We start from the raw sequence: 25,969 nt of genomic DNA, 5'->3' as shown, positions 1-25,969 counted from the left end.
TTATGATGCATTTGGAATGTATAACTGTAATTGGATACTTTTTTTTATCTATTTCGTAGTCCCTTACCAAGATGGCGCAAAATATAACCAACGTTTTGAGTTGTCACAAACTCGGAAGATTACTGAACAAAAACTGCTGTGATAAGAGCACAGCATGGATTATTGCGAAATTGAATTTAAAAAATCTCATTGTCCTGTCTAATTTGCTCCAAAATACTGTAACGACCCTGGGCATGCTTTTGCGGCACAGTCGATAGCGCGCCGGACCTCGGGCTCGCTCCCTGCCTGTTTCATTACACTGGTGTCAGAAGTGATCGGACCTTGCATCCACGACAGTGCGTGTGTTTGGCCTGTGAGCGCGTTCCTGTAAAACGTGGAGTCGGAAACTAGCGCGAGGACGCGCTGAAAGGAGGGAGTAGTGGGTTTATAAAGCGCGGAAATCGAACCTGCCGCACGAGCATGCTTTTGCGGCACAGTCGATAGCGCGCCGGACCTCGGGCTCGAAGGTCGATGGTTCGAGACCTGCTCCCTGCCTGTTTCATTACAATACATTTGTGGATGGTTGTTTATTAACACGCGGTAAATGTTCAACTCAAAGAATTGTGGCTGTGTGTTTTGTGTCTGTCACGCTTCTGGTTTATGACGTATCCCCAAAAAAGACTACTCTTTGTCACGTGATGTTGTTTAGATAATGGTAGGATTTCAATTGTATACTCTTCGCCTCCTGTCTCCTCGCCTCCTTCTCAAAACCCATTGGAGGAGAAAGCCAGAGGTCCCGCCCCTCTGACCTTCTCCTCCAATGGGATTTGAGAAGGCGAGGAAGAACAATTGAGATTCTCCCAATGTCCATTTTTTGTCTGAAGATCAATGTTCACTTCACTCTGTGCCCAAGTAGACTGGTGGCTGCTGTACCGCTGAAGGATTGTGAGATTAAGTATTTAGACTTTTCCTTCTTGTCTTCTGTTGAAATTACTTTTCTTCTTCTATTGTTTTAACCCTGCTCAATGCACAGCAGTTTTTGGCTTTACACATAAGTAAACTTTGAAACACCCTCAGTCCCCTCCCACCACACCCCCACAGCTCAAACATACACTGTAATGTTTAGATTATGTGCATTCTCTCTCTTGAGCTCAGATGTATCTGTTTGGCATCATATACAATGTTACCCAGTTGGACAGTGTGTGTGACAGACAGTGGGTATTGTTTGTGTCTGTTGTGTAGGTATGTCAGCGACAGAGTCATTTGTCTATTTGGTGTCAGTGTTGTCTCACAGTGCTGGTCTGTTTTCTTTAGAGTTATTAGCCAGTTCTCTAGCTGTATTTTTATAAACACCCTCCTGAATAGGTCCCTGATGTAATTGTATTCCAGGTCTGTCTGGCATGTCCTCGGACAGGACCGTGAGGATGCAGCAGCTGCGAGTTGCGGTGGTGGGCGCGGGAGCTGCAGGTCTGTGTGCCGCACGTCACATCTTGTCCCGCCCAGACACCTTCGCCCCACCCGTCGTCTACGAGCTCACGGAACACGTGGGCGGCACATGGTTCTACGAGGAACGCACCGGTAGCTATGACAACGGGCTGCCCATTCACAGCAGCATGTACAGAGACCTCCGGTACAGTAACACTAACTCCACCCTCCACCCTAACTCCACCCTCCATGTCTCTCTCTGTCTGTCTCTCTCTGACATGACCCAGGTCTTATTTTGTGTGTCTCATATTTTACACTCCCTTAACTCTATGCAGGACCAACCTGCCCAAGGAGGTCATGATGTTCCCTGACTTCCCCTTTGACCCCCAGCTGCCCTCCTTCCTGCCACACCAGGAAGTGCAGAAGTATCTGGAGAGATACTGCCAGAGCCACTGCATCACACCACATATTAGGGTAGGTACCGTCACTCACACACATGGTCCTCTGTCAGGGGTAGAGAAGGAAGGTACACACTCATCGATTTCAGGTTATAAAAGGAAAATGTTTATTCAGTTTAACAGGACAAAAGCCTCTCACCCCATCTCTCCCCCATTCTTTGTTAGTTCAGCGCTGTGGTGGATGAGGTGAGCCCTGTGGTGACAGAGGGTAAAGGACCAATGACGACGTGGGAGGTGACCTCACGTGACAAGTCTGGATCACAGAACACTGAAACTTTTGATTCCGTGTTCATCTGCAGCGGGTAAGAGATGTGCATGTGCTTTAGATATTTACAATGTCTTTTACACCCTAACCCTTAACTCTTGACCCCTGTCTCCTTTCCCTTTAGGCACTACTCTGACCCCCACATCCCATCCATCCCTGGGCTAGAGCGATTTAAAGGTGTTCACCACAGTCATCAATCCCTATCCCTCTCTTTCTCTACCTATATCTCATGCCCAGAATTTTCCTGACCATGCAACCTGAACTGGAAAATGTCTGGGCCAGGTTAGGTGTTCAGGAAAAACTCATGGCTTTTATCTCACATTTACATTTACATTTAAGTCATTTAGCAGACGCTCTTATCCAGAGCGACTTACAAATTGGTGCTTTCACCTTATGACATCCAGTGGTCATCTCTTTATCTCCCTCTTTCTCTGAATCTGTATCTCACCCCCCCCCGTCTCTCTCTAGGCAAAGTGATCCACAGTCACTCATACCGCCACCCAGAGCCCTTCTCAGGTCAGTCAGTGGTAGTGCTGGGCGCTGGGGCCTCAGGACTTGACATCTCACTAGAACTGGGTCGATCCAACGCCCAGGTGACTCTGAGCCACGGTAAGCCCACCCTGCCCTTTCCTCTGCCCTATGGAGTCCACCAGGCCACCCCTGTGGAGGAGATCCAGGAGGATGGGTCTCTGCGGTTCCAGGATGGGTCCATTACTCAGGCCCAGGTCCTGCTGCTCTGCACGGGCTACAACTTCAGCTACCCTTTCCTGGAGCCAGCCCGATTGGGCCTGGAGGTTCAGGAGCACCTGGTAACTCCGCTCTACAGGTTCCTGATGCCCCCAGCATTCCCCTCACTCTTCATCATAGGCATCTGTAAAATAATCTGCCCCTTCCCCCACTTCCACTGCCAGGTGAGGTTGATAGTGATGTTGATTATCTTATTTTTTGTGAAACAAAATGTCTGGCTACCCCATCCCTCCCTCACTATATCTTGTTCATTCTCTCTCTTATTGCTTTTTTGTTCTTTCCCTTCTTTCTCTCTCTATCTATCAATCTCTCTCGCTCTTCCCCTCTTTCTCTCAGGTCCAGTTTGCCCTGGCAGTGCTGGAGGGCTCCGTGGCCCTGCCATCGCTGGCTGAGATGGAAGAGGAGGCCCAGGGAGAGATGGCGAGGAAGGTGGAGAGGGGGGTGCAGCTCAGACATATGCTGAAGATGGACAAGGAACAGTGGGGTTATGCCCAGACCTTAGCCCAGACTGGGAGGTTTGCCCCTCTACCCCCAGTCACACAGAGTCTGTATGAGGAGGTATGGAGGCAGAGACAGGTTCACCCACAGAACTACCGGCAGGTGAACTATCGACTCGTCAGTGACACACAGTGGGAGGAACAGGAACTGCATGCTGGTGAATGAGGAGGAGAGGAAAGTAGAGGTTAGGAATAGGATAGGAGGAGAGGAAATGTCTGAGCATCCTTGGATAAATGGACAGAATGATGTAGGCCTTTCACTGAAATGTTACTTTTACATAATTTATTGTAATGTATGCAATTTCACCCACAATCCTTTAGATAATGTTAGTAGCCTAGCCTATAACAAATGCACCTCACCAGCTTTTCTTTCACTTATTGTAAACAGAAAACATGTCATATCTCTGTCAGATTTCTCAATATTGAATTATTTGTAGGATATTTTATATCAATACACTCCTTAATGAAATTTTCTAAATGTATTTCCAATGCCAAAATGGCCAAGCTCCAAGGAAATAAAAAAATGCCATGGAAATATTAGAAAACCAATTTGTCCACTTTTTTTAATATGACTATTTTAGTTTATTTAGGATTTCCCTCTTATAATTTGAATGACATGAATGTAACAATAGCCATATGGCCTGCATGTCAGGCTATTTTAAAAGACATTGAGATATGTATGTTTCAGTTTTTCTCCAAATGCTGTAATATATAGTGTGTGACTTTCTCTCCCGGGTTTTCCCATCTGGTTTGAGTAGTCATATCCCATAATGTTGAGAGTACATTCTTAACCTTTATAACCCTCCTTTACAATTGTTTCTAGTTCGAAATGTAGAACCAGAGCCAGACCACATCCGATTGTTTTAATCTTAAATAGATATCGCATGTAATTTCAACACTTCCAGGAATCCGAAGCATCGCTATTTAAAAGGGATCGGCTCCGAGGGATGTAGTGGCACATTGGATGTAGGAAAAGCGGGCGTATCTTTCCCGGCTGCAGAAGGTAGAGGTTAAACAAAAACTGTGGGAACGGGTCAGAGGAAAGAGGGGGCGGGAGGAATGGGAAAGGGTACAGTAGAAAGGCAGGCAGGGTGTTTTCTTAACTTAAAGGAAGAGTTAAATCAGAAGTCAATAGCTTATTGTGAGTTATTAAAACGATTGCCCACACCGCCGAGAACTGGGAAACCGAAAGTTATCTAATTATATAAGACATAAACAAGAGAAGGAGACCTCGATGTCGGGAATAGGACACGGTCTGGAATAGGTAAGTCAAAGTATCCGCTTGCCACCAGCCCCCCTCAATATTCAAATTGTAAACAACAAATCTTTAATGGTGTGTGTGGCATACATGTGCGTTATATCAAAGGAGAAGAGATACTTTGTATTCAACGTGTCGTACGCGCGTTCCAGGCAGCACGTTCATGGCAAGAAATCTGAGCGCACTCGTTCTACAGTCAGAGTGAGTCTGAAAAGTATTTCAAATGCAACCTTTTAAAACAGATTGGGAATTTTCCGGTGTAGGCTAGTGCATGCGTACTTCCGAGTTTAGATCATGGGAAAGATTTTTTTTTAAATCACTATTACGAAATAGACTAGTCTCGCCTACAGTTCAGTCAGTGTTTTTCGAACTTCTCTAAGGAATGCTTTGTGTTTTTCTCCTGAGTAGGCTATCCTGGTATCCTATTGTTGATACATTCTGCTTTATCCTGTAGCAAGATTGTGCACATTGTATAATGATCTTGGCAGCTTCTTTTTGATGCTATATATATATCTTTTTTTTTTATACAGTGGGGCAAAAAAGTATTTAGTCAGCCACCAATTGTGCAAGTTCTCCCACTTAAAAAGATTGAGAGAGGCCTGTAATTTTCATCATAGGCACACTTCAACTATGACAGACAAAAGGAGAAAAAAAATCCAGAAAATCACATTGTAGGATTTATTATGAATTTATTTGTAAATTATGGTGGAAAATAACTATTTGGTCAATAACAAAAGTTTATCTCAATACTTTGTTATATACCCTTTGTTCGCAATGACAGAGGTCAAATGTTTTCTGTAAGTCTTCACAAGGTTTTCACACACTGTTGCTGGTATTTTGGCCCATTCCTCCATGCAGATCTCCTCTAGAGCAGTGATGTTTTGGGGCTGTTGCTGGGCAACACGGACTTTCAACTCCCTCCAAAGATTTTCTATAGGGTTGAGATCTGGAGACTGGCCAGGCCACTCCAGGACCTTGAAATGCTTCTTACGAAGCCACTCCTTCGTTGCTCGGGCGGTGTGTTTGGGATCATTGTCATGCTGAAAGACCCAGCCATGTTTCATCTTCAATGCCCTTGCTGATGGAAGGAGGTTTTCACTCAAAATCTCACAATACATTCATTCTTTCCTTTACACGGATCAGTCGTCCTGGTCCCTTTGCAGAAAAACAGCCCCAAAGCATGATGTTTCCACCCCCATGCTTCACAGTAGGTATGGTGTTCTTTGGATGCAACTCAGCATTCTTTGTCTTCCAAACACGACGAGTTGAGTTTTTACCAAAAAGTTATATTTTGGTTTCATCTGACCATATTACATTCTCCCAATCTTCTTCTGGATCATCCAAATGCTCTCTAGCAAACTTCAGACGGGCCTGGACATGTACTGGCTTAAGCAGGGGGACACGTCTGGCACTGCAGGATTTGAGTCCCTGGCGGCGTAGTGTGTTACTGATGGTAGGCTTTGTTACTTTGGTCACAGCTCTCTGCAAGTCATTCACTAGGTCCCCCCGTGTGGTTCTGGGATTTTTGCTCACCGTTCTTGTGATCATTTTGACCCCACGGGGTGAGATCTTGCGTGGAGCCCCAGATCGAGGGAGATTATCAGTGGACTTGTATGTCTTCCATTTCCTCATAATTGCTCCCACAGTTGATTTCTTCAAACCAAGCTGCTTACCTATTGCAGATTCAGTCTTCCCAGCCTGGTGCAGGTCTACAATTTTTTTTCTGGTGTCCTTTGACAGCTCTTTTGTCTTGGCCATAATGGAGTTTGGAGTGTGACTGTTTGAGGTTGTGGACAGGTGTCTTTTATACTGATAACAAGTTCAAACCGGTGCCATTAATACAGGTAACGAGTGGAGGACAGAGGAGCCTCTTAAAGTAGAAGTTACAGGTCTGTGAGAGCCAGAAATCTTGCTTGTTTGTAGGTGACCAAATACTTATTTTCCACCATAATTTGCAAATAAATTCATTAAAAATCATACAATGTGATTTTCTGGATTTTTTTTCCTCCTTTTGTCTATCATAGTTGAAGTGTACCTATGATAAAAAATTACAGGCCTCTTTCATCTTTTTAAGTGGGAGATCTTGCACAATTGGTGGCTGACTAAATACTTTTTTGCCCCACTGTATATATCAGAGACCACCCACCTGAGTCACTTTATGCCAAATTAAAATTAATCAAATCCTCTTCCTTGACCTCCCTTTCTCGGCCATCTGCCCACAACAACAGGGTGAAGGATGGAGGGAGATACAGAGACAGCAGAGGAGAAGGAGGGTGATGACACAGAGCTGTCTGATGAGGAAGGGGTAGGGCAACTTCACCAGAGCGGAGGGTCCTCGGATAAAGACCAGGACCTACCCATCATGCAGTGGGAGGACCTGAGCCTGCGTATCGCCGAGCTAGAGAAACAGGAGGAGGAGAGGAGGGAGAGGGCAAAGGTCAGAGGGCATAAAGAGAGGGAGTAGACGTTTTTGTGCTCTGCCCTTAACGATAGATCTGAGATTAGCTCATCTGCCCCAAATCAAGACCTTAACAATTAGCGGGAACAGCACAACATTGACCTTAGCTCAGAATCTAGGGGTAACTTCATCCTACTTCTCTCTTTGCCTTACACATGTGACTGTCATCTACTGGTATTAGGCTGAAAGCTGGAGCCCGAGATCACAGTAATAACCTCTGTTAATAAGATGATAGGAATAACACCCTGAGAACCCCTGGCATTAAAGCTGAACTTGTCTGTTTGAAAAAGACTGCAGAGATGGGTTTAATGACACCCATACACTCTTAAATACCCCACCACCACACGTCTCCACCCCTTCCCTCCTCCCATGTCATCTCTCCATCCCTGATCCCTCCCTCTATTCCTCTCTTTCAGAGTACGAGTGGGTCGGAACAGGGGAGTGTGTCAGGGGGCTGGGCGGAGGAGAGGCAGGGTAGGCTTCGGAGGAGAGAGGAATGGGAGGAGGAGGACTATGGAAGGTGTCGAGTTACTGTTTTCTCATCTAGGTAACAAATGTCAAAAATCTCATTATCAACTTCATTCTGTATTCTCTGAAACCATCTAATTTCTGTTCTTTCTGTTCATGCAATTGTTGCCTTTTCCTTTTCTTATTACAGATTCCACAATCACAGAAATCTACAGTTATGCTACACCAACAACAGTGAGAGCGAGGATGATGATACGGAGGAGGGGGCTGGCAAAGAGGTGAGCGATTCCCTCCTGTATTATAGTCTAGCTCAAGACTGGGACAAAACAAAAACCTACACACATTGCGGCACTCTAGGACGAGGTGTGAAGAACTCTGTTCTACAGTGATGTATCATTCATTCATCCATCAGGGTTGGGGTCAATTACATTTAAATTCCAGTAAATTCAGGAAGTACACTGAAATTCCAATTCCAACTCTCTTCAATGCTTTTCAATTATGAAAATTTAGAATTGAAATTTGGTTTACTTTCTGAATTGACTGGAATTTAAATGGAATTGACCCCAACCCTGGCATCCATACTCATGCTATTTTGTGTTTCCTGTTTACTGTCAGGGTTCTAAAGAGGCAGGTAGCCATGGTTACCATCCCTCTGGCCTGAAGCTGGAGGTGAGGGCCGCACTGAGTGCGCTTAAAAACAAGCTGCTCGCTGAACAGAAAGAGAAGGAGGTAAGAAGGATGGAGAAGGGAGACTGTAAGTGTGGACTGTGGAGATAGAGGAAAACACTGAGCATTGTCTGAGAGGTGAAGATTGGTATGTGTGAATAATTCCTGTGTGTGTGTCTCAGCACCTCGCCTGTGTGATCACTAAGAGGAAGCATCTGGAATGCTGTGACCTGCAGATCTGCTCAATACAACAGCTCAGTTCCCTCAGGACCTCACTCAACCATGACATACACGGTCAGTAGGCGGTCACTACATGGAAATCTTGGTCATTACATGGGAAAAAGTGGTTATTACATGGTAATAACTTGTTAGTAAGTGCACTGGCATGTGAGTGCTTGCTGTACAGTTTGTGCATTTTTGGCTCCATGTATTTGTGCCTTGTTGTTGTGCTTTGCATGTGACAATAGTAGTAATACTAGTAATATTCTATTCTATTCTTGTAGACCTGAGCTCTGAGTTGGTGGGTCACCTGTTGATAAGGGACCAGCTGAGGACCAAACAGGATGCCATGCTCCTGGATGTACAGGATCTGACATAATGTTGACCCACAGGTGCACAGGATGTGACATCACCACTGCCATGGACAGGGTACCAGGACAGGAAGTCATTGTGACCAATAGTGGATAAAGTGATTTTGGCCCAGATATGCCACTATGAGACTGTCAGAAGTATTGCCATTGTTGCCTACTCAACATGATTTTTCGTAAAGGAGAAATGTTGATTATGAGCAACTGATGAGCAACATCTTGGACCGGTGTCATAATACAATCCATATTTCTCAGACAGGGTATGGATAACTTTCTCTTCATCATCCCCACCTGATCTTGACCAGCGTAATATTCATCATCATTAGTGGAGAGAGTACTGTATTAGGACCTGTTTTGACTTACGCATGCACTTAACCAAAAATATTTAATATCACAAAGAGGGCTTTAAGCCATTTGTGATGTTGTTTGAAACATCTCTAGTAATATCTGACTCGTAGTCTTTTGCCTGTGGTAAGAAAGTCCTATTTATCTTGGGGGTGTCAGATGGAGAACCTTCACAGCCATATTGTAACCCAACATTCAATGAGTTATATCATTTACATATATGAGGGATACCGCTTTGCATAAGTTTTATTGTGTAAGCATTGCAATATCCTTGATTTACTAATTTAAGGGAATTGTCCACTTATAGCCTGTATAAAACAAGCTAAGGAGTTACATATTCAGGCTAAAGCGAACTGTCCTGTAACAATTTGGTAGAGAAGTTTCTTTGTTGCTAATTATCCTCTATTATGTATAATATAAGCCTCATGTAGTTGTTGATGTAAGGGAATTGTCCGCATAGTGCCAATAAGCCTGTGGGTATTGCCATTATGTATTTTATGATATACCTGGTTTGCAGCCATAACTATAACTACCACCAGCATAGGAAACTACAAAGCTGCAATTGGTCGATTGACTCCATGCCAGCATAGCCCGAAAATATTTTGTGTTTCTCAGATTGTTCTGGCAATTCTCACATAGAAACCTCATTGGGATGAAGGATGTTTGATGTGCTTTTTACATTTGTAACACAAATCATATTTTTAAAATGTATCATGATGGAAGTGGCAATTTTAGGCCCTTTTTAATCTTATGCATGACAACACCTTGGTGTCATTATACCCCTAATAGCTCTAAAATATGGACTGTCATTACATTCTGAAATACAATTTTACACATTAATTTATTCAAGATTAAATCTATTAATATTATCTCAAAAGTACCCTTTTTGATTTTGTTCAGTTTTAGACATTGTTCAAAACAATCTATTTTACTAGTACATCACATTTCCAGAGTGGGCTCTGTTACTTTTAAAGTTATGATTCAAAGGGAACTCCTTCTGCTGGTGATTTGCTGAATGTGCAATCCTACAGTAGGGCTGTGATTGGTTAATTACCTATAATGTATACTTTGTATTCTGAACAATAATATAAATGCAATATGTAAAGGTTTGGTCCCATGTTTCATCAGCTGAAATAAATTATCCCAGAAATGTTCCATACGCACAAAAAGCTTAATTATCTCAAATTCTGTGCACAAATTTGTTTACAATCCTGTTAGTGAGCGTTTATCCTTTGCCAATATAATCCATCCACCTGACAGGTGTGGCATATCAAGAAGCATATTAAACAACATGAACATTACACAGGTGAACCTTGTGCTGGGGACAATAAAAGGCTACCCTAAAATGTGCAGTTTTGTCACACAACACAATGCCACAGATGTCTCAAGTTTTGAGGGATTGCAGGAATTTCCACTAGGACCTCCACATCTGGCTTCTTTACCTGCGGGATCGTCTGAGGGTGGGATTGCTGAGCAGTATTTCTGTCTGTAATAAAGCCCTTTGTGGAGGGAAACTTATTCTGATTGGCTGGGCCTGGCTCCCAAGTGGGTGGACCTATGCCCTCCCATTTATTTAAATTGACTGAATTCCTTATATGAAATGTAACTCAGTAAAATAATTGAAATTGTTGCATATTGCGTTTATATTTTTGTTCATTATATAACATTTATCATTTATTCAAAAGTGGTAGAGAGCCCACTCTGGGAATGTGATGTTTGAAAAGTATATTCTTCCAAACAATGTGTCTAAAAATAAGCAAAACCAAAAAGGGTACTTTTGAGATATTAATAATGAATATAATATCTTACCTGGTTTTCTGGTGCTATGAAAGATTGTAATTTGTCTGCCATTTTAAAATATACCAGCCTGTTTCTTCCCTCTTGTATATGTCCTGCTATCACAGTTCATTGTTTCATCATGCTACAAATACACACGATTATTGGAAGTACCACATATAATAATTGCTAGTTGAGAAACAAGAGGTAATAAGGCCAGGATATTTTCCTGACCATGTGACCTCACCAGGGACAAACACCCGGCTCAAGTTACTGGCCCAGAGTCTTTCCTCTTCAAGTCACATGATCAGGAAAAACTCCTGGCCTTATTACCTCTTGTGTCTTAACTAGCAATTATTATATGTGGTACTTCCAATAATCGTGTGTATTTGTAGTATGACGAAACAATGAACTGTTTTAGCAGATTCAAGGCCATGGGAAAGGGGTGAATGCTATGAAGTAACATTGAACTTTTGAATCTCTGAAATATTATTCCTTATTAACTTTTTTTTAAATGTATAATTTTGCATTCAATAAACCTTGTAAGGTTATTCAATGTTGTGTGCTGTCACTGTGTTTGTCTTTGCTGCTGCTAGCACACCATACAATATTTCCAATATTTGTTCAAATCTATAGTTTAAGTGCTTGCGTGCGAGTGAGTAAACGTGTGTGTACCAGTGGGACCTTCAGTTGACTAGCTCAGCACTAATGATTGAGAGGACAACAACAGAGGAATAGGGAGGGAGAGATGAGATGAGGATGAAGAAAAACTGAGGTAGGAGGATAGTTGCGCAACAGAGTCAGGGATGCCTGACCTGCACCAGATGAGAGATAGAGAGAGCAGGAGGAGGAGAGGAGTAAAATAATAATGTGAAATGTGAGAGAAAGTTACTGTTACTGTATGCTAACTGTTTTACTGATGAGTTCATTGGCTACGAGGACAAAGGCAAGAGGGAAGAAACAGGCTGGTATATTTTAAAGTGACAAAGGACAATCTTTCAAAACACTAGAAAACCAAGTAAGATATTATATTTGTACACATTAAATATGCAAAAATATCAACACCACCACAAACATACAGAGAACGATGAATGAGGATTTTCCTTACTGCTGTAAGATTTACAATGATGTAAATACCCAATTTACACACATTTTGGATTTGACAAAAGGGTTCATGAAAAATGTCAATAAACATAAATCGAAGTGTTGATAATTCAATGTTGTAGTAACATTCCAGTAGTAGAGCCTGCAGCTGCCTGTTTGTATTGGGTTTCCGTTCTGCATATCTGTCTGACTGGATATCAATTATTTACAGTGCCAGCGAAGGTGATAGGAGTAAGACCCTGTGTCGATCGGGACCAAGACACTTTTACCTGCACCCTCCCCAGCACCAAGATGCTACATCTTCCTTTAAATGTTCAGATCCACTTGTTATTAGAAAGATATCAATAAGAAGGCTTCTGGAATAACTAACCAAGGCCAGGAGAGAGTTCTGTGTGATAAACACTCCCAACATAGAAGGTAAACATGAGGGAGCTAAACATTGATCACATAAACAACATTTTCCAACTAATGTAGCTTCTCATGGACATTTTTTTGTAGGGGTTGATGCATTTTTCATTAGGGCCAATCAAATTACAAACCTTTGAAGCTTTTTAATAGCTGAAATACACTGCAAGTTTGCATTTCCTGCTGCAGGAAAATTCCTGCAACAAAAGGATGATCAAATTAAGATAAGGCATCTGTAGGTTATGAGGAATGACTCGACAACGAATAGGCAGGCTTAAAGTACATGTGATTGTTTGAGTGAGTTTGCGTAATTCATTATGTATGTTGAACATTATACAGTTAAGTAACAATGCAATTATATACTGACATGCAATGTCAGAGTAGAACTACAGGGAAATTGTTTAACTGTTAAAGGGTCACAATGAGGGTCTAGGGACCTACATTCATGTTCAAGGCATCATCGGGACACAATTGGCATCTATACTTCTTCGTAAGGTTAAGAGTAAATCAGAGGTCAATACTGATTCCCAGCAAGATTAAATGGGCAGAACCAGTGTATCTGTATTAAGGTCACCATAAGGTGAGTACAGCCAGGACTTCCAGGGGCCTGCCTGTTGCATAAATCCAGATGAGTGTTTCAGGGCAGAGCAGAGTGGAGCAGGCTGCTGAAATCAAGTGGGTCAGCCAGCTGCCTGGTCTCACTCCATAAATATAGGCTTTGTGAAACAAACTTAGAGGGACTTCACAATTAGTAGACTTTGCGCAAAAATACCCTCGGCTATACATATTACAGCAATGTAAACTTGCAAACTTGTCATGTCTCAACCACTACCTCCGGAAGTAGCCGGAAGTAGCGCATGACACTCGCCTGACAGTTACCGCTCTCTAAGCAGGACAGTGTAAACAGAATTGTATTGTTGAGCCAACACTCTTACAGTACAAATTTCACATGTACATACATTTTCCTTATTGTTAAGAATTGTTTTATTGAGTTTTTACCTGAAATTGTAATAACAGCCTGTAACATTCTGAAATTGTCACTGTACCTTTAAATCTCAACTGTATTTTTCTTTGCTTGACTGCTTAACTAGCAGGAGTTAGCTGTGTATTGTCAGCTAATGTGTACAGAGGAGAAAATAAACCCTTTAATTATCTGCACATGCTTGTGAATTGTGGCATTATTCAAGAGTGTAATATGGTTTGGTTGCATTATTCAACTGTGTAATAGCTATGTTTTAGAAGAAAAGTTGCTTGGATTATTAAATAGTTTTTAATATGAGGCCTGTAATTTTCATCATAGGTACACTTCAACTATGACAGACAAAAGGAGAAAACAAAATCCAGAAAATCACATTGTAGGATTTTTAATTTATTTATTTGCAAATTATGGTGGAAAATAAGTATTTGGTCAGTAACAAAAGTGTAATGTTTGTGTTGTGGAGAAATGACCAGGCAGGAGACGGGAGTACAGTTAGTTTTCGTTTAGTCAAAACCCCTCGTGCTCCACAGTTCGCGGCACCCCAGTGCGATTGTGCATTTTCTATTAGGTGTAGTAACGTAACACTGCCGTAATGCATTACTGCTTAGTAACAGCACAGTAACTAATATAAACAGATGTAGATCCCAGATACTACACTCCTCCCCCATAGTGTTTAACTCCCAGAGAACAAGGTAAATATGTTAGGTAACTACTAATGCAATATCTGAACAATGCATTCTTAAACATTTTTCAACTACTGGGTTGAAGCAGACTTTTCAGAGCCCAGCACAAATCCAGGGGATTATTCTGCCCCGAAGATGGAGTTTGTGTCCTAATAACTAACCCAGGTAATGTCCTTTTTCTTTCCTTTTATCTAGGACATATTAAAGTGTTTGTTTTACTGTCCGTTACCTCCTTAACCAGCTCAACTCACAGGTCAAGCTTTTGAGGTGCCCTTCGCTGTCGAATAGGATATCTCCGCTCCTCCTGGGCTTCCTGTGGTGGGCCAGGTTCGGGTGGAAGGTCAGGCTCTGTCTCTCCCGTACGTCCACAGTCAGGAGAATAGTCCTGGGGGTCGTTATTGTTCTTGTTCTCTCGGCATGTCTCTGCTGGGGCGTTGGACCGTAGCAGATGATCCACATGAACGTTGACCTGGCGATGACCAATTTGGACTTGGTAAGTCAAAGGTCCTCTGCATTGTTCCTTCTTCCTTTAACAATGACAAGCGGTAGCGTCCACTCCTTCCCCTCATACCGGACTGGTACCTGGATCTGCCCTAACACAGGAATAGTGTCACCAGTGTATGAGGAAAGGCGGATGGACGCAGGCTGAAGAGGGCACTATTTCAGTTTTTCTTTGTAGAGTCTCTCTGGAACCAGAGATACAGACGCTCCGGTGTCCAGCTGCATTTTAACTGGTTTTCCCGCTAACTCCATGTTGAGATAGATTCCATCTTTTAGTTGTTGAGCTGTGTACACTGTGAACAGTTCCACTACTGTTTCAGTTGTACCTTCCTCTTCTTGTGCTGCGTCTGACACTTTGTGTGCTCTTGCTGTGCGTTTTGAGGCCTTACACACTCTCTGTAAATGTCCAACCTTTCCACAATTGTGGCACTTTTCATTTTGGAATCGACATTCACTGTGCTGATGATTATCTCCCCCACATCTGTAGCAACTTGGCTTAGACCTTTGAGATGTGGGCTGCTTTGTTCTTGTGTAACCTTGAGGACGGGACTGAAAAAAGTGTGACTTTTGTGAGCTTTTTTCACCACGTGCATCACTGACCTTGTGAACACCTTTCTGACGTTCTGCATGTCCCGATAGCTCAATAGTATCCCTGTTGGCAAGCTCGAGTCCAAGTGCTATATCACAGGCTTTCTTAAAGGTCAGGTCCTTCTCTGACAGGAGCCTTCTGTGATATGCTTCACCTGTGAGACCACATACAAACTTGTCTCGGAGAGCATCATCAAGAAATCGTGCAAACTCACATGTACTTGCCAGCCTTTTCAAAGCAAGGATGTAGTCAGCCACGGTTTCCCCTTGACTCTGGTGACGTTGGTCAAATCTGAAACGTTCTGCAATGAGAATTGGCTTAGGCTTGAAATACCTTGAAAGAGTTTCAGTCAGTTCTGCATAGTTCAACTCCACTGCTTTCAATGAGACCTTTCAGCAATCCATACTCAGTTGGACCCAAAACACTGAGAAATACGTCTGCTTTCTTTCCATCTTTGATTTCATTTGCAGCCAGCCAACGCTCAAACCTCTCCAAATAGGAATCAAAATCCTCTTTTGTAGCCTTAAACTCTGGTACTCGACCAATGGTTGCCATTTTCACAGTTAATTGTTCAGTTTCATTATTCCTTGTATTCCTTAATTTTCATCTAATTCTTCACTTCAGAAGTTTCTGCAATTACTTAATTCACTGCACTCATTTGTAATAATGTACACACCGTGTTACGTTCCTTCTTCCTTTTTTTTTTGTTGACAATATTTCTCCACAGATCGCCTAATTTCAATGGGTTCAATGAGACCGTTTTTTTATTTAACCACCAGAGAGCAGTGTCGCTATTCTGGACTCCAATAGTCTTGCTACTTGGCAGCTCCTGAATACTGTACTAGCAGTGCTAGCAGTGCTTAGCCTTCTATACTGGCGAAAGAAAATAAAAAATAACTGACTAATTACATAATTATTTTGAGTTTCATTACTCACGCAACATTCTTCCCTTCAAACAATGTCCGTTTATGTAGTTTAATCACCTCGTCGCCACTGTAATATTTGTGTTGTGGAGAAATGACCAGGCAGGAGACGGGAGTACAGTTAGTTTTCGTTTAGTCAAAACCCCTCGTGCTCTACAGTTCGCGGCACCCCAGTGCGCATGTGCATTTCCTATTAGGTGTAGTAACGTAACACTGCCGTAATGCATTACTGCTTAGTAACAGCACAGTAACTAATATAAACAGATGTAGATCCCAGATACTACAAAAAGTTTATCTCAATACTTTGTTATATACAATTTGTTGGCAATGACAGAGGTCAAACGTTTTCTGTAAGTCTTCACAAGGTTTTCACACACTGTTGCTGGTATTTTGGCCCATTCCTCCATGCAGATCTCCTCTAGAGCAGTGATGTTTTGGGGCTGTTGCTGTCTCCCAACTTATTGTGGGAAACTTGTGGAAGGCTACCTGAAACGTTTGACCCAAGTTAAACAATTTAAAGGCAATGCTCCCGAATACTAATTGAGTGTATGTACATTTCTGACCCACTGGGAATGTGATGAAAGAAATAAAAGCTGAAATAAATAATTCTCTCTACTATTATTCTGACATTTCACATTCTTAAAATAAAGTGGTGATCCTAACTGACTTAAGACAGGGAACTTTTACTTGGATTAAATGTCAGGAATTGTGAAAACCTGAGTTTAAATGTATTTGGCTAAGGTGTATGTAAACTTCCGACTTCAACTGTATGTCATGACTAAACACATCTTGCTTTCACAATTTCATATTTGCTAAACAGCACCCGCTTTGGGATTCTGCAGCCTCACTCTACCCGTGATAAAGTTGTTTTTGATAAGGTGCGAAAATTAAAGAAGCGATTTGGTATCATTTTATTGTGAAAGATGGAATTAGTGTGCTTCAAACTGTTTGCTTGAATGAGTTGTAAACTATCATCTCTATCTGTGCATGAGAGTGCATCCAACTGGGTTCCCTACCAGAAAACACGTGATATCGTAAAGTGGTGTGTATTCGGGTACCCAAATTCAGGAGACTGAAGCGCGATGACTTGACTGCTTTTTGCGAGTGTCTACTCACTTTACCGCAATGATATTTACAGCTTTTATTGCGGGACTTTAACTGTGGGAAATCACCTCACTATTAAGCCTATTGTGGGATTTGGACAGTCCTATTGCAATGTACAGCCTTAGCTATGAATCTTGGGTCCATGAAATGGGGTATCAGGCTGTACATTGCAATATGAATGTTTAATACACATAGGTTGACATATGAGCTTAATGTTGCTAATTTCATTGTTTTCAGAGTTGCGCAAAAATAGCTATGATGCTAATATTTGTGAAAACTGTTCACAGTTGTGCTCTGTGAGAGTCACTGAGAACTCCATTTCATGGACCAAAGATCCATAAATTAGGCTGAACATTGCGCACAATAAACTGAATTGTGAGGTGAAAGTTAAAGCCCCACAATAAGAGCACACTAATATTTAACTCTTTACAATTGTAATATGGCACTGAGTAGGCTGATACCCTATTTCATGGACCCAAGATCCATAGGTAAGGCTGTACATTGCAATATAAGAATGTACCTATAAGGGCACAAGGCGAGACACGATGCAGACACGGGAGGCAGATTGTTTGAGTATTTATTACATCCAAAAGGGATAGGCAAGAGAATGGTCGTGGACAAGCAAAAGGTCAAAACCAGTTCAGAGTCCAGGAAGTACAGTGTGGGAGGCAGACTCGAGGTCAGGGCAGGCAGAATGGTCAGGCAGGCGGGTAGAGTCCAGAAAACAAGGCAAGGGTTAAAACCGGGAGGACTAGTAGAAGATAATAGAAAAGTAGGCGCACGGGGAAAACCACGCTGGTTGACTTGGAACATACAAGACGAACTGACACAGAGAGACAGGAAACACAGGGATATATACACCAGGGATAACAAGTGACACCTGAAGGGGGTGGAGACAATAAGCATTACAGGTGAAACTGATCAGGGTGTGACAGTACCCAATGCAATTCTGAAGTCTAATACATCCACAGTGCCATATCAACAGATTTGTTACATTATGTTTGTGTAAAATTAACTAATTATAACCTTTTATTGAATTTACTCAACAACATTCCAACCTACAAATTCATTATCTAGACCAATTGTGGCAGGCTTCCACTATTTTTTATCTGTTTGCATTAGTTTCAATGGGGGACTTTTATGTTGAATTCTCTTTTCCAGCAGTAATACGCGTGCAGATTAAATGTAGATGCCTTTAAATCCATAATAAGCTAATAATCCTGTGCTAAAAATCGTGGTGACGTCCTGTTAGTTCTGATGTGAAGGCTATTTAAAGTGCCACCACCAGGTGTCAGTTATGTATGATTGAGTTATAACATGGCTGTATATAGACGTGTCAGGCCAAAAATATGACCATTCTCAGAACACTAGTCAGGTGTAATAAGACTGGAATGGAGGTTCCACCATCTGTGTATAGGAGGAGTGTTTATAAATGGCCACCTGATTATAGACTGTCTGTGATATGATTCCTGAACCCATCATCGGCCACAAAAACATGTCAATCTCCTCCCCCTGATATTCAGAAACTCATGACTGGTCTCAGAACACAAATTATAATTTCTGGATTTATTAACATTTTACTTGAGTAGCATGCAGACAACTGAGGAAAAATTGACAATAATGAAGCCTAGCAATTTACTGTCTTTGTACAATATAATTTGTGTAATATTTCCATGAGTAATTACAATCAATATGATTTCCTTTTGCAAGTGATAATGAATGAGGCATTAATTAATGTTCCAAAGACCATGTGCCATAGCCTCTACATTCCCAACTCTCTGAGAGACTGACTGTTACCCACCACAGTGCATTGTAGATGGGACAAAAAATAATCATACTCAAAATAGCACTTCAAGCAGCGGAAGCAGAACACTTTATTGCAGTGTGGACAGACGATATTGGGGCATCCCTTTCCGGTGTGAGTGAGGAGGGCCTTACAGCCAGGACAGGCCCTGAAGAAGGGGCATCCCTTGACTGAACTGCAGGGATCAGCTATGACCTCTGGGGAGAGGAGGGCAGCCCTGAGGGCACAGCCTGGCAGAGAGCAGGAGGAATGGCTCCCTTGGCCCTCCAGGGTTCCTCCTGACTGAGGCCACTCCCTCTCACAGGCCCAGCAGAACTGGTAGACACGGTGCAGAGCCTCGGAGCAGTGTTGACACACAGCACGATGGCCTTTGACCTTTCTGGCCCCAGCCTGGTGGCAACAAGGGCACTTCAGTGGGGATGGAGGAATGGACTGGTGAGGATCGGGGAGGGGAGAGGTATACAATGTCATAAACCATTATCTGTGAGATTACCTGTTATATACAGTGCATCTGGAAAGTATTCAGACCCCTTTACTTTTTCCACATTTTGTTACGTTACAGCCTTATTCTAAAATGGATTAAATAAAATAATGTCCTCAGCAATCTACACACAATACCCCATAATGACAAAACAGAAACTGTTTTTTAGACATTTTGCAAATGTATACATGTGTCAACACAGTTGACAGTGCATGTCAGAGCAAACACCAAGCCATGAGATCGAAGGAATTGTTCGTAGGAATCCGAGACAGGATTGTGTCGAGGCACAGATCTGGGGAAGTGTACCAAAACATTTCTGCAGCATTGAAGGTCCCCAAGAACAGGGCGGCAGGTAGCTTAGTGGTGAGAGCATTGGGCTAGAAACCGAAAGGTTGCTATATCGAATCCCTGAGCTGACAAGGTAAAATTATGTCGTTCTGCTGCTGAATAAGGCAGTTTAACCCACTGTTCCTAGGCTGTCATTGTAAATAAGAATTTGTTATTAACTGACTTGCCTAGTTAAATAATTGTTTTCTTAAAAAAACACATTGGCCTCTATCATTCTTAAATGGAAATATGGAACCAAATCAAATCAAAATCAAATCAAATGTATTTATATAGCCCTTCGTACATCAGCTGATATCTCAAAGTGCTGTACAGAAACCCAGCCTAAAACCCCAAACAGCAAGCAATGCAGGTGTAGAAGCACGGTGGCTAGGAAAAACTCCCTAGAAAGGCCAAAACCTAAGAAGAAACCTAGAGAGGAACCAGGCTATGTGGCTACCACTCAAGACTCTTCCTAGAGCTGGCCGCCCGGCCAAACTGAGCAATCGGGGGAGAAGGGCCTTGGTCAGGGAGGTGACCAAGAACCCGATGGTCACTCTGACAGAGCTCTAGAGTTCCTCTTTGGAAATGGGAAAACTTTCCTTGATGAAAACCTTCTCCAGAGCACTCAGGACCTCAGAATGAGCGAAGATTCACCTTCCAACAGGATGACCCTAAGCACACAACCAAGACAACGGGCGGCAGGGTAGCCTAGTGGTTAGAGCGTGTGACTAGTAACCGGAAGGTTGCGAGTTCAAACCCCCGAGCTGACAAGGTACAAATGTGACGTTCTGCTCCTGAACAGGCAGTTAACCCACTGTTCCTAGGCTGTCATTGAAAATAAGAATTTGTTCTTAACTGACTTGCCTGGTTAAATAAAGGTCAGGAGTGGCTTTGGGACAAGTCTTTGAATGTCCTTGAGTGGCCCAGCCAGAGACCAGACTTGAACCTGATTAAACATCTCTGGAGAGTCCTGACAATAGCTGTGCAGCAACGCTCTCCATCCAACCTGACAGAGCTTGAGAGGATCTGCAGAGCAGAATGAGAGAAACTCCCCAAATATAGGTGTATCAAGCTTGTAGCGTCATAACCAGGAATACTCAAGGCTGTAATCGCTGCCAAAGGTGCTTTAACAAAGTACTGAGTAAAGGGTCTGAATACTTATGTACATGTGATATTTCAGTTTTTGATTTTTAATAAATTAGCAAACATTTCTAAAAACCTGTTTTTGCTTTGTCATTATGGGGTAGATTGATGAGTAAAAAAATGATTTCATCAATTTTAGAATAAGGCTGTAACGTAACAAAATGTGGAAAAGGTCAAGGGGTCTGAAAACTTTCCGAATGCACTGTACCTCATAATAACTTAATGCTGTCATGTATAGGTCTTGCACTGGACAGCCCAACTTGCTTGGTACCAAAAATAGTGGCAGTACAAGACGGTGACTTTATACTCTGTCTCTGTGGAAGTGTGCAGCTTACCTGTGCAAGCAGCAGTGAGACACTCATTATCAACTGTCCTCTGAGTGGCTTGGGAAATAGAACATTACATTAAAGAGGGTCAGTGAAAATCAGGAAGGTCTATTGTAAGTAAAGGGCGCTTCTACTCTTTAAAACGTCCAGGAACGTGCCTTTTCATTGGTTGCTATATCATCCACATTTAAAGTAATTCCTTGTGAAGATTCATACTGTTATCCTAAAAAAAAAACATAAGTATCTTACAAATCAATGAACCTGGTTCAAAGATCGATTATGAACTACTTGATTTACTTAAAAAATGGATCTATCAATATGCAAGCATACCAATGACATACAATCATTTGTCATTACCTTTTAATCATAAGTCCCAACTTGGAAAAAAAAACGTCAGCTCCTCTTCCTTTCTCTGCCTAAATCCACTGTGACAGAACAATATGTTCTTTTGTTTTTCATCTCACAAAACAAGGGGAAATCCAGGACTTAAACCGAAAGTTACTTGATGTGGCCATTCAATTTTCACTTTCACTTAGAACAGGGATGGGCAACTGGCGGCCCGGGGCAATTTCACAACAACAAAAAATGTCAATGTATTATTATTATACATTTTTGTAGGAACTCAGTCGGGGTCTCAGCTTACTGTTGAGAGTTAGAATAATAGAATACACAAGGTGCATTAGAACTCGTTCAATTAGCCCATGTCAGATATTTTATTTTGGATTGGTAAATTAGTCTAGCAGCCAGCTATCTAAACTGGTAGTAAGCATGGTCGAATTACCAAGCGGGGTGGTGCCCAATGATCCTCACTTATTATATTAAAAACTGCAAACATTTGCCTCCATCATATGGCAAAATGTGTAGAATTGTAGGAAATTAGCTGTGAAACTGCACATTTATCTCTACACCCCATGGAAAAATAAGTACAATTCCATGACATAACATTGCTAAATCTTCTCTCCGCCCAATGGCAAAATGTTCAGAATTATAGCAAACTTGCTTTAAAATGGCAAAATGTTATCTACACCCCTGTCACGACTTCCGCCGAAGTCTGCCCTTTTCCTTGTTCGGGTGGTGTTCGCGGTCGACGTCACCGGCTTTCTAGTCACCATCGATCCATGTTTCAGTTTCGTTTTGTTTTGTCTGTATTACACACACACCTGGTTTCTATTACATATCACGTTCCTTATTTAACCCTCTGAACATGAATTGTAAAAGTGCCATTTGCTCTTTCCATGGATTTTTAAAAGCGTAGTTGCCTCTTCCTCTATGGGGACTGTTAGGGATACCAGTATCCTGTGTGTGTATCCTGTGTGTGTGTGTGTATCCTGTGTTCTTTTCTCTCCTTCTCCCCTCACAGGTGAAAATCATCACTCCCCAATCAGTCACCAATCCAATCATCAATCAGAAGACACACCTCCTCCTGTTTCCTACCCTATCACAGTTCCTTTCCCTTGGTTTAAAAACCCTGTCAGTTGTTTGCTCTAGAGCTCAATCTCTCTGTAAATGTCATGTCTGTACCTCTCTTTGTGTATTAACCTCTCTTTGTGTATTAACCTCTCTTTGTGTATTAACCTCTCTTTGTGTATTAACCTCTCTTTGTGTATTAACCTCTCTTTGTGTATTAACCTCTCTTTGTGTATTAACCTCTCTTTGTGTATTAACCTCTCTTTGTGTATTAACCTCTCTTTTGTTTGAGCACCTCCATAGCAATTTGTCCTCACCTGTGAGTATTGTTTTTGGTTATGGTGTTTGTTTGCTGGTGGGGAAACCAAGACAAGTCACCCATGGGCATACACTACCCGTAGGTAAACTTTGTTAAATACACTAGTTAGAACTGGGTGGACCACCCACTGTATTTTGGTTAGTTAGTTAGCTGTTGTTAAAGTAGTCTAGCTTAGGGGTGTTTTTGAATACTTATTGTTTCTTTCCTTGGGTCCAGCTCAGCCCCTTTTCCTGCAAGTACGTTAGTGTCTAGTTTGAGAAACAGACACCTCGCAAGTCCTCAACTGGCAGATTCATTAAATAGTACCCGCAAAACACCAGTCTCAATGTCAACAGTGAAGAGGAGACTCTGGGATACTGGCCTTCTATGCAGAACAAGAATAGACTGACGAGTTTCAGAAGAAAGTTTATTTGTTTCTGGCCATTTTGAGCCTGTAATCAAACCCCAAAATGCTGATGCTCCATATACTCAACTAGTCTAAAGAAGGACAGTTGTATTGCTTATTTAACCAGAACAACAGTTTTCAGCTGTGCTAACATAGTTGCAAAAAGCTTTTCTAATGATTAATTAGCCTTTTAAAATGATAAACTTCGATTAGTTAACACATTGTGCCATTGGAACACAGGAGTGATGGTTGCTGATAATGGGCCTCTGTACGCCTATGTAGATATTCCATTAAAAATCAGCTGTATCCAGTAATGGTCATTTACAACATTAACAATGTCTACACTGTATTTCTGATCAATGTCATTTTAATGGACATAAAATGTGATTTTCCTTAAAAACGATGACATATCTATGTGACCCCAAACTTTTGAACTGTGTATTTTGTGTACAGTGCATCACATACAGATGTAGGATCTTAATTTGACCAGTTTCGTTGCAGGAGTAAAATAATCCTGCCACAGGAAGATTTGATTACTGTCAAAAAATAATTTCTAACGGGAAATCAGTTTTCATAGACTACAGTAGGTTATAATTTAGGTGTAGCCTATGGCTGTATTTTGTATACACTTGTATGTTGTAGTGGAGATCAATATATATTGTGTGTTATCAGTGGTGGGAAAAGTAATCAATTGTCACACATGAGTAAAAGTAACGTTACCTGATATAAAACAGAAGTGAAAGTCACCCAGTAAAATACTACTTGAATAAAATAAAATGTACTCTGGTTTTAAATGTAGTTAAGTACAGTGGTGGTAAAAGTAAATGCTATACACAAAATTCCTTTATATTAAGCAAACCAAACGGCCATTTAAAAAAAAATAATCAAATTGTTATGGACATCAGGGGCACACTACAACACTCAGGCATAATTTACAAACGCAATATTTGTGTTTACTGAGTCTGCCAGATAAGAGGCAGTATGGATGACAACCCGTTATACTGATAGGTGAGTGAATTAGACCATATTACTGTCCTTTCTGAACATTCAACATGTAACTTGTAGGCCTACTTTTGGGTGCTAGGGAAAATGCAGTGGAGTGTAGTGGAGTAAAAGTAAAGGCTGCCAAAAATATAGTAAAGTGAATTAGACCCCCTCAAAAAACGAAGTAGTACTTCAAAATATTTTTTACTTAAGTTACTTCACACCACGGTGTGTTATTAGGCTAATATAAAATGATGGTTGTTGTGTATTGCTGCATTTCAAATACATTTTTGTACATTTGAATATCGCAGTAGTAGGACCTACAATAGTAGGATCTTTTATGTCTGATACTATAATAGCGTTAGATCAAGAGAGAGAGAGTCTGCAGGTTTTCACGTAAATCACGAGGCTCATTTGAATTTCCTTAAGCTCAGAAAAAATCATAGTGACAACAGAGTGATCAAATGAAGATACCCCAACTGTGACAATATCTGACACCTCAACTACTGGCACCTAAAAAGCTTGTTGAGTTGCCAGTAGGCTCCCTATCAGTCTCTGTTGGCTGCTTCTAGACTTAGGTGCCAGTAAAGGCAATTCTGCTGGCTCCCTCTAGTGTTATATAGCATATATGGTCAGATGTTTCGATTTTTTTTGGTGAATATTAAAACATACAATCTACCTGCAATCTAAGCCGCTCAACATTTACATTACATTCAGTCATCTAACTTGACTCCAATTCAGAGCGACTCTCCCTCCATAACTGTTTTTTATTTTTATATTGACTTTATTTTTTACTTATCTTTGACCGTCATAATGATCTAACTTTGATTCTTATAGTAATAGGCCTACATAGCATTGTGCTGTACTGTGTTCATTTGACTGAACAGAGCTTCCATTCTTCATTCCATCATTTCCATACATTTATACACACTCCATACTGCAACAACACTTGGAATGTTATGTAAAAGCCCTATCCAAACCATAGGATTGACATCTGATTGTTTGAGGGACAGGGACTGGCAGTACAATCCGATTCTATCAAATTCTCTCACTCAACATGAACTGCTCCACTAACATGCACCTATAGGCTCCAGTAGTAGCTTTGCCAAAACTTGAAGAATAGCCTTTCCCTATGAATTCTTCTTCATTAACCTTTACCCGAGTGCAAACGTTCTTTTTTCAAATATAGTGCCTAACAAATGTTTCATGTCAACCTTTTGCAGGGGGCAGAGGGTATCCATGTTTTAATCAGATGAAACATCTCAATGATATTAGTAGGCCTACAAGTGTATTACCTTATCATAAACCAAAGATTGTGGAGGTTATTATAAAACTATGGAGATTGCATGGAGGGGAAGCACACAGTTTGTACAGTGAACAAACCCTAAAGCTATCACAGGGATGAATGTACATTACTGAGCAGCAGACGTCACTCTCAATTATGATAATGAACACTTACTCACGCACATTTTTAGCTTATCTATAAGCATAACATAAACATGTTGTTTTTAAACATCACCACACACAATGAGTTAATCTGTCAGTATAGCGTTTGGTCATTTATCTGCATAGGACA

The 25,969-nt window shown here is 41.5% G+C and overlaps 2 protein-coding genes across 6 annotated transcripts; both read left to right on the top strand.

Moving 5' to 3' along the window:
- Positions 1-819: 819 nt before the first annotated feature.
- LOC115135856 (uncharacterized) lies at positions 820-3,920 on the top strand. Of its 3 annotated transcripts, none has more exons than XM_029670991.1 (7): positions 820-924; positions 1,369-1,609; positions 1,740-1,878; positions 2,028-2,164; positions 2,252-2,304; positions 2,596-2,936; positions 3,211-3,920. In XM_029670991.1, the coding sequence occupies exons 1-7, from the start codon at positions 843-845 to the stop codon at positions 3,535-3,537; spliced, it is 1,320 nt and encodes a 439-aa protein (XP_029526851.1). In that variant the 5' UTR covers positions 820-842; the 3' UTR covers positions 3,538-3,920. The 3 variants fall into 3 exon arrangements, with proteins under 3 accessions (XP_029526851.1, XP_029526849.1, XP_029526850.1); XM_029670989.1 differs by having other exon boundaries at positions 2,596-3,038; XM_029670990.1 differs by having other exon boundaries at positions 851-934; positions 2,596-3,038.
- Positions 3,921-4,322: 402 nt separating this feature from the next.
- Positions 4,323-11,490, top strand: LOC115135857 (schwannomin-interacting protein 1-like). 3 transcript variants are annotated; one of them, XM_029670994.2, is made up of 8 exons: positions 4,323-4,635; positions 4,738-4,830; positions 6,858-7,066; positions 7,504-7,634; positions 7,746-7,833; positions 8,171-8,284; positions 8,404-8,515; positions 8,725-11,490. In XM_029670994.2, the coding sequence occupies exons 3-8, from the start codon at positions 6,866-6,868 to the stop codon at positions 8,817-8,819; spliced, it is 741 nt and encodes a 246-aa protein (XP_029526854.2). In that variant the 5' UTR covers positions 4,323-4,635; positions 4,738-4,830; positions 6,858-6,865; the 3' UTR covers positions 8,820-11,490. The 3 variants fall into 3 exon arrangements, with proteins under 3 accessions (XP_029526854.2, XP_029526853.2, XP_029526852.2); XM_029670993.2 differs by lacking the exon at positions 4,738-4,830 and having other exon boundaries at positions 4,324-4,635; XM_029670992.2 differs by having other exon boundaries at positions 4,324-4,830.
- The last annotated feature ends 14,479 nt before the right edge of the window (positions 11,491-25,969 follow it).

This window comes from Oncorhynchus nerka, linkage group LG10, assembly GCF_034236695.1.
Source record: "Oncorhynchus nerka isolate Pitt River linkage group LG10, Oner_Uvic_2.0, whole genome shotgun sequence".
NCBI lineage: Eukaryota > Metazoa > Chordata > Actinopteri > Salmoniformes > Salmonidae > Oncorhynchus > Oncorhynchus nerka.
Note: the sequence above shows the minus strand (reverse complement) of the source record. Positions and strands in the feature narration are given on the sequence as shown.

Coding starts and splice junctions, on each gene's coding strand:
- LOC115135856 (XM_029670989.1), top strand. CDS start 843: ATGTCCATTTTTTGTCTGAAGATCAATGTTCACTTCACTCTGTGCCCA. Junction 1,879..2,027: donor GCATCACACCACATATTAGG/GTAGGTACCGTC, acceptor ATTCTTTGTTAG/TTCAGCGCTGTGGTGGATGA. Junction 3,039..3,210: donor TCCCCCACTTCCACTGCCAG/GTGAGGTTGATA, acceptor TCTTTCTCTCAG/GTCCAGTTTGCCCTGGCAGT.
- LOC115135857 (XM_029670994.2), top strand. CDS start 6,866: ATGGAGGGAGATACAGAGACAGCAGAGGAGAAGGAGGGTGATGACACA. Junction 7,635..7,745: donor GTTACTGTTTTCTCATCTAG/GTAACAAATGTC, acceptor TTCTTATTACAG/ATTCCACAATCACAGAAATC. Junction 8,516..8,724: donor ACTCAACCATGACATACACG/GTCAGTAGGCGG, acceptor CTATTCTTGTAG/ACCTGAGCTCTGAGTTGGTG.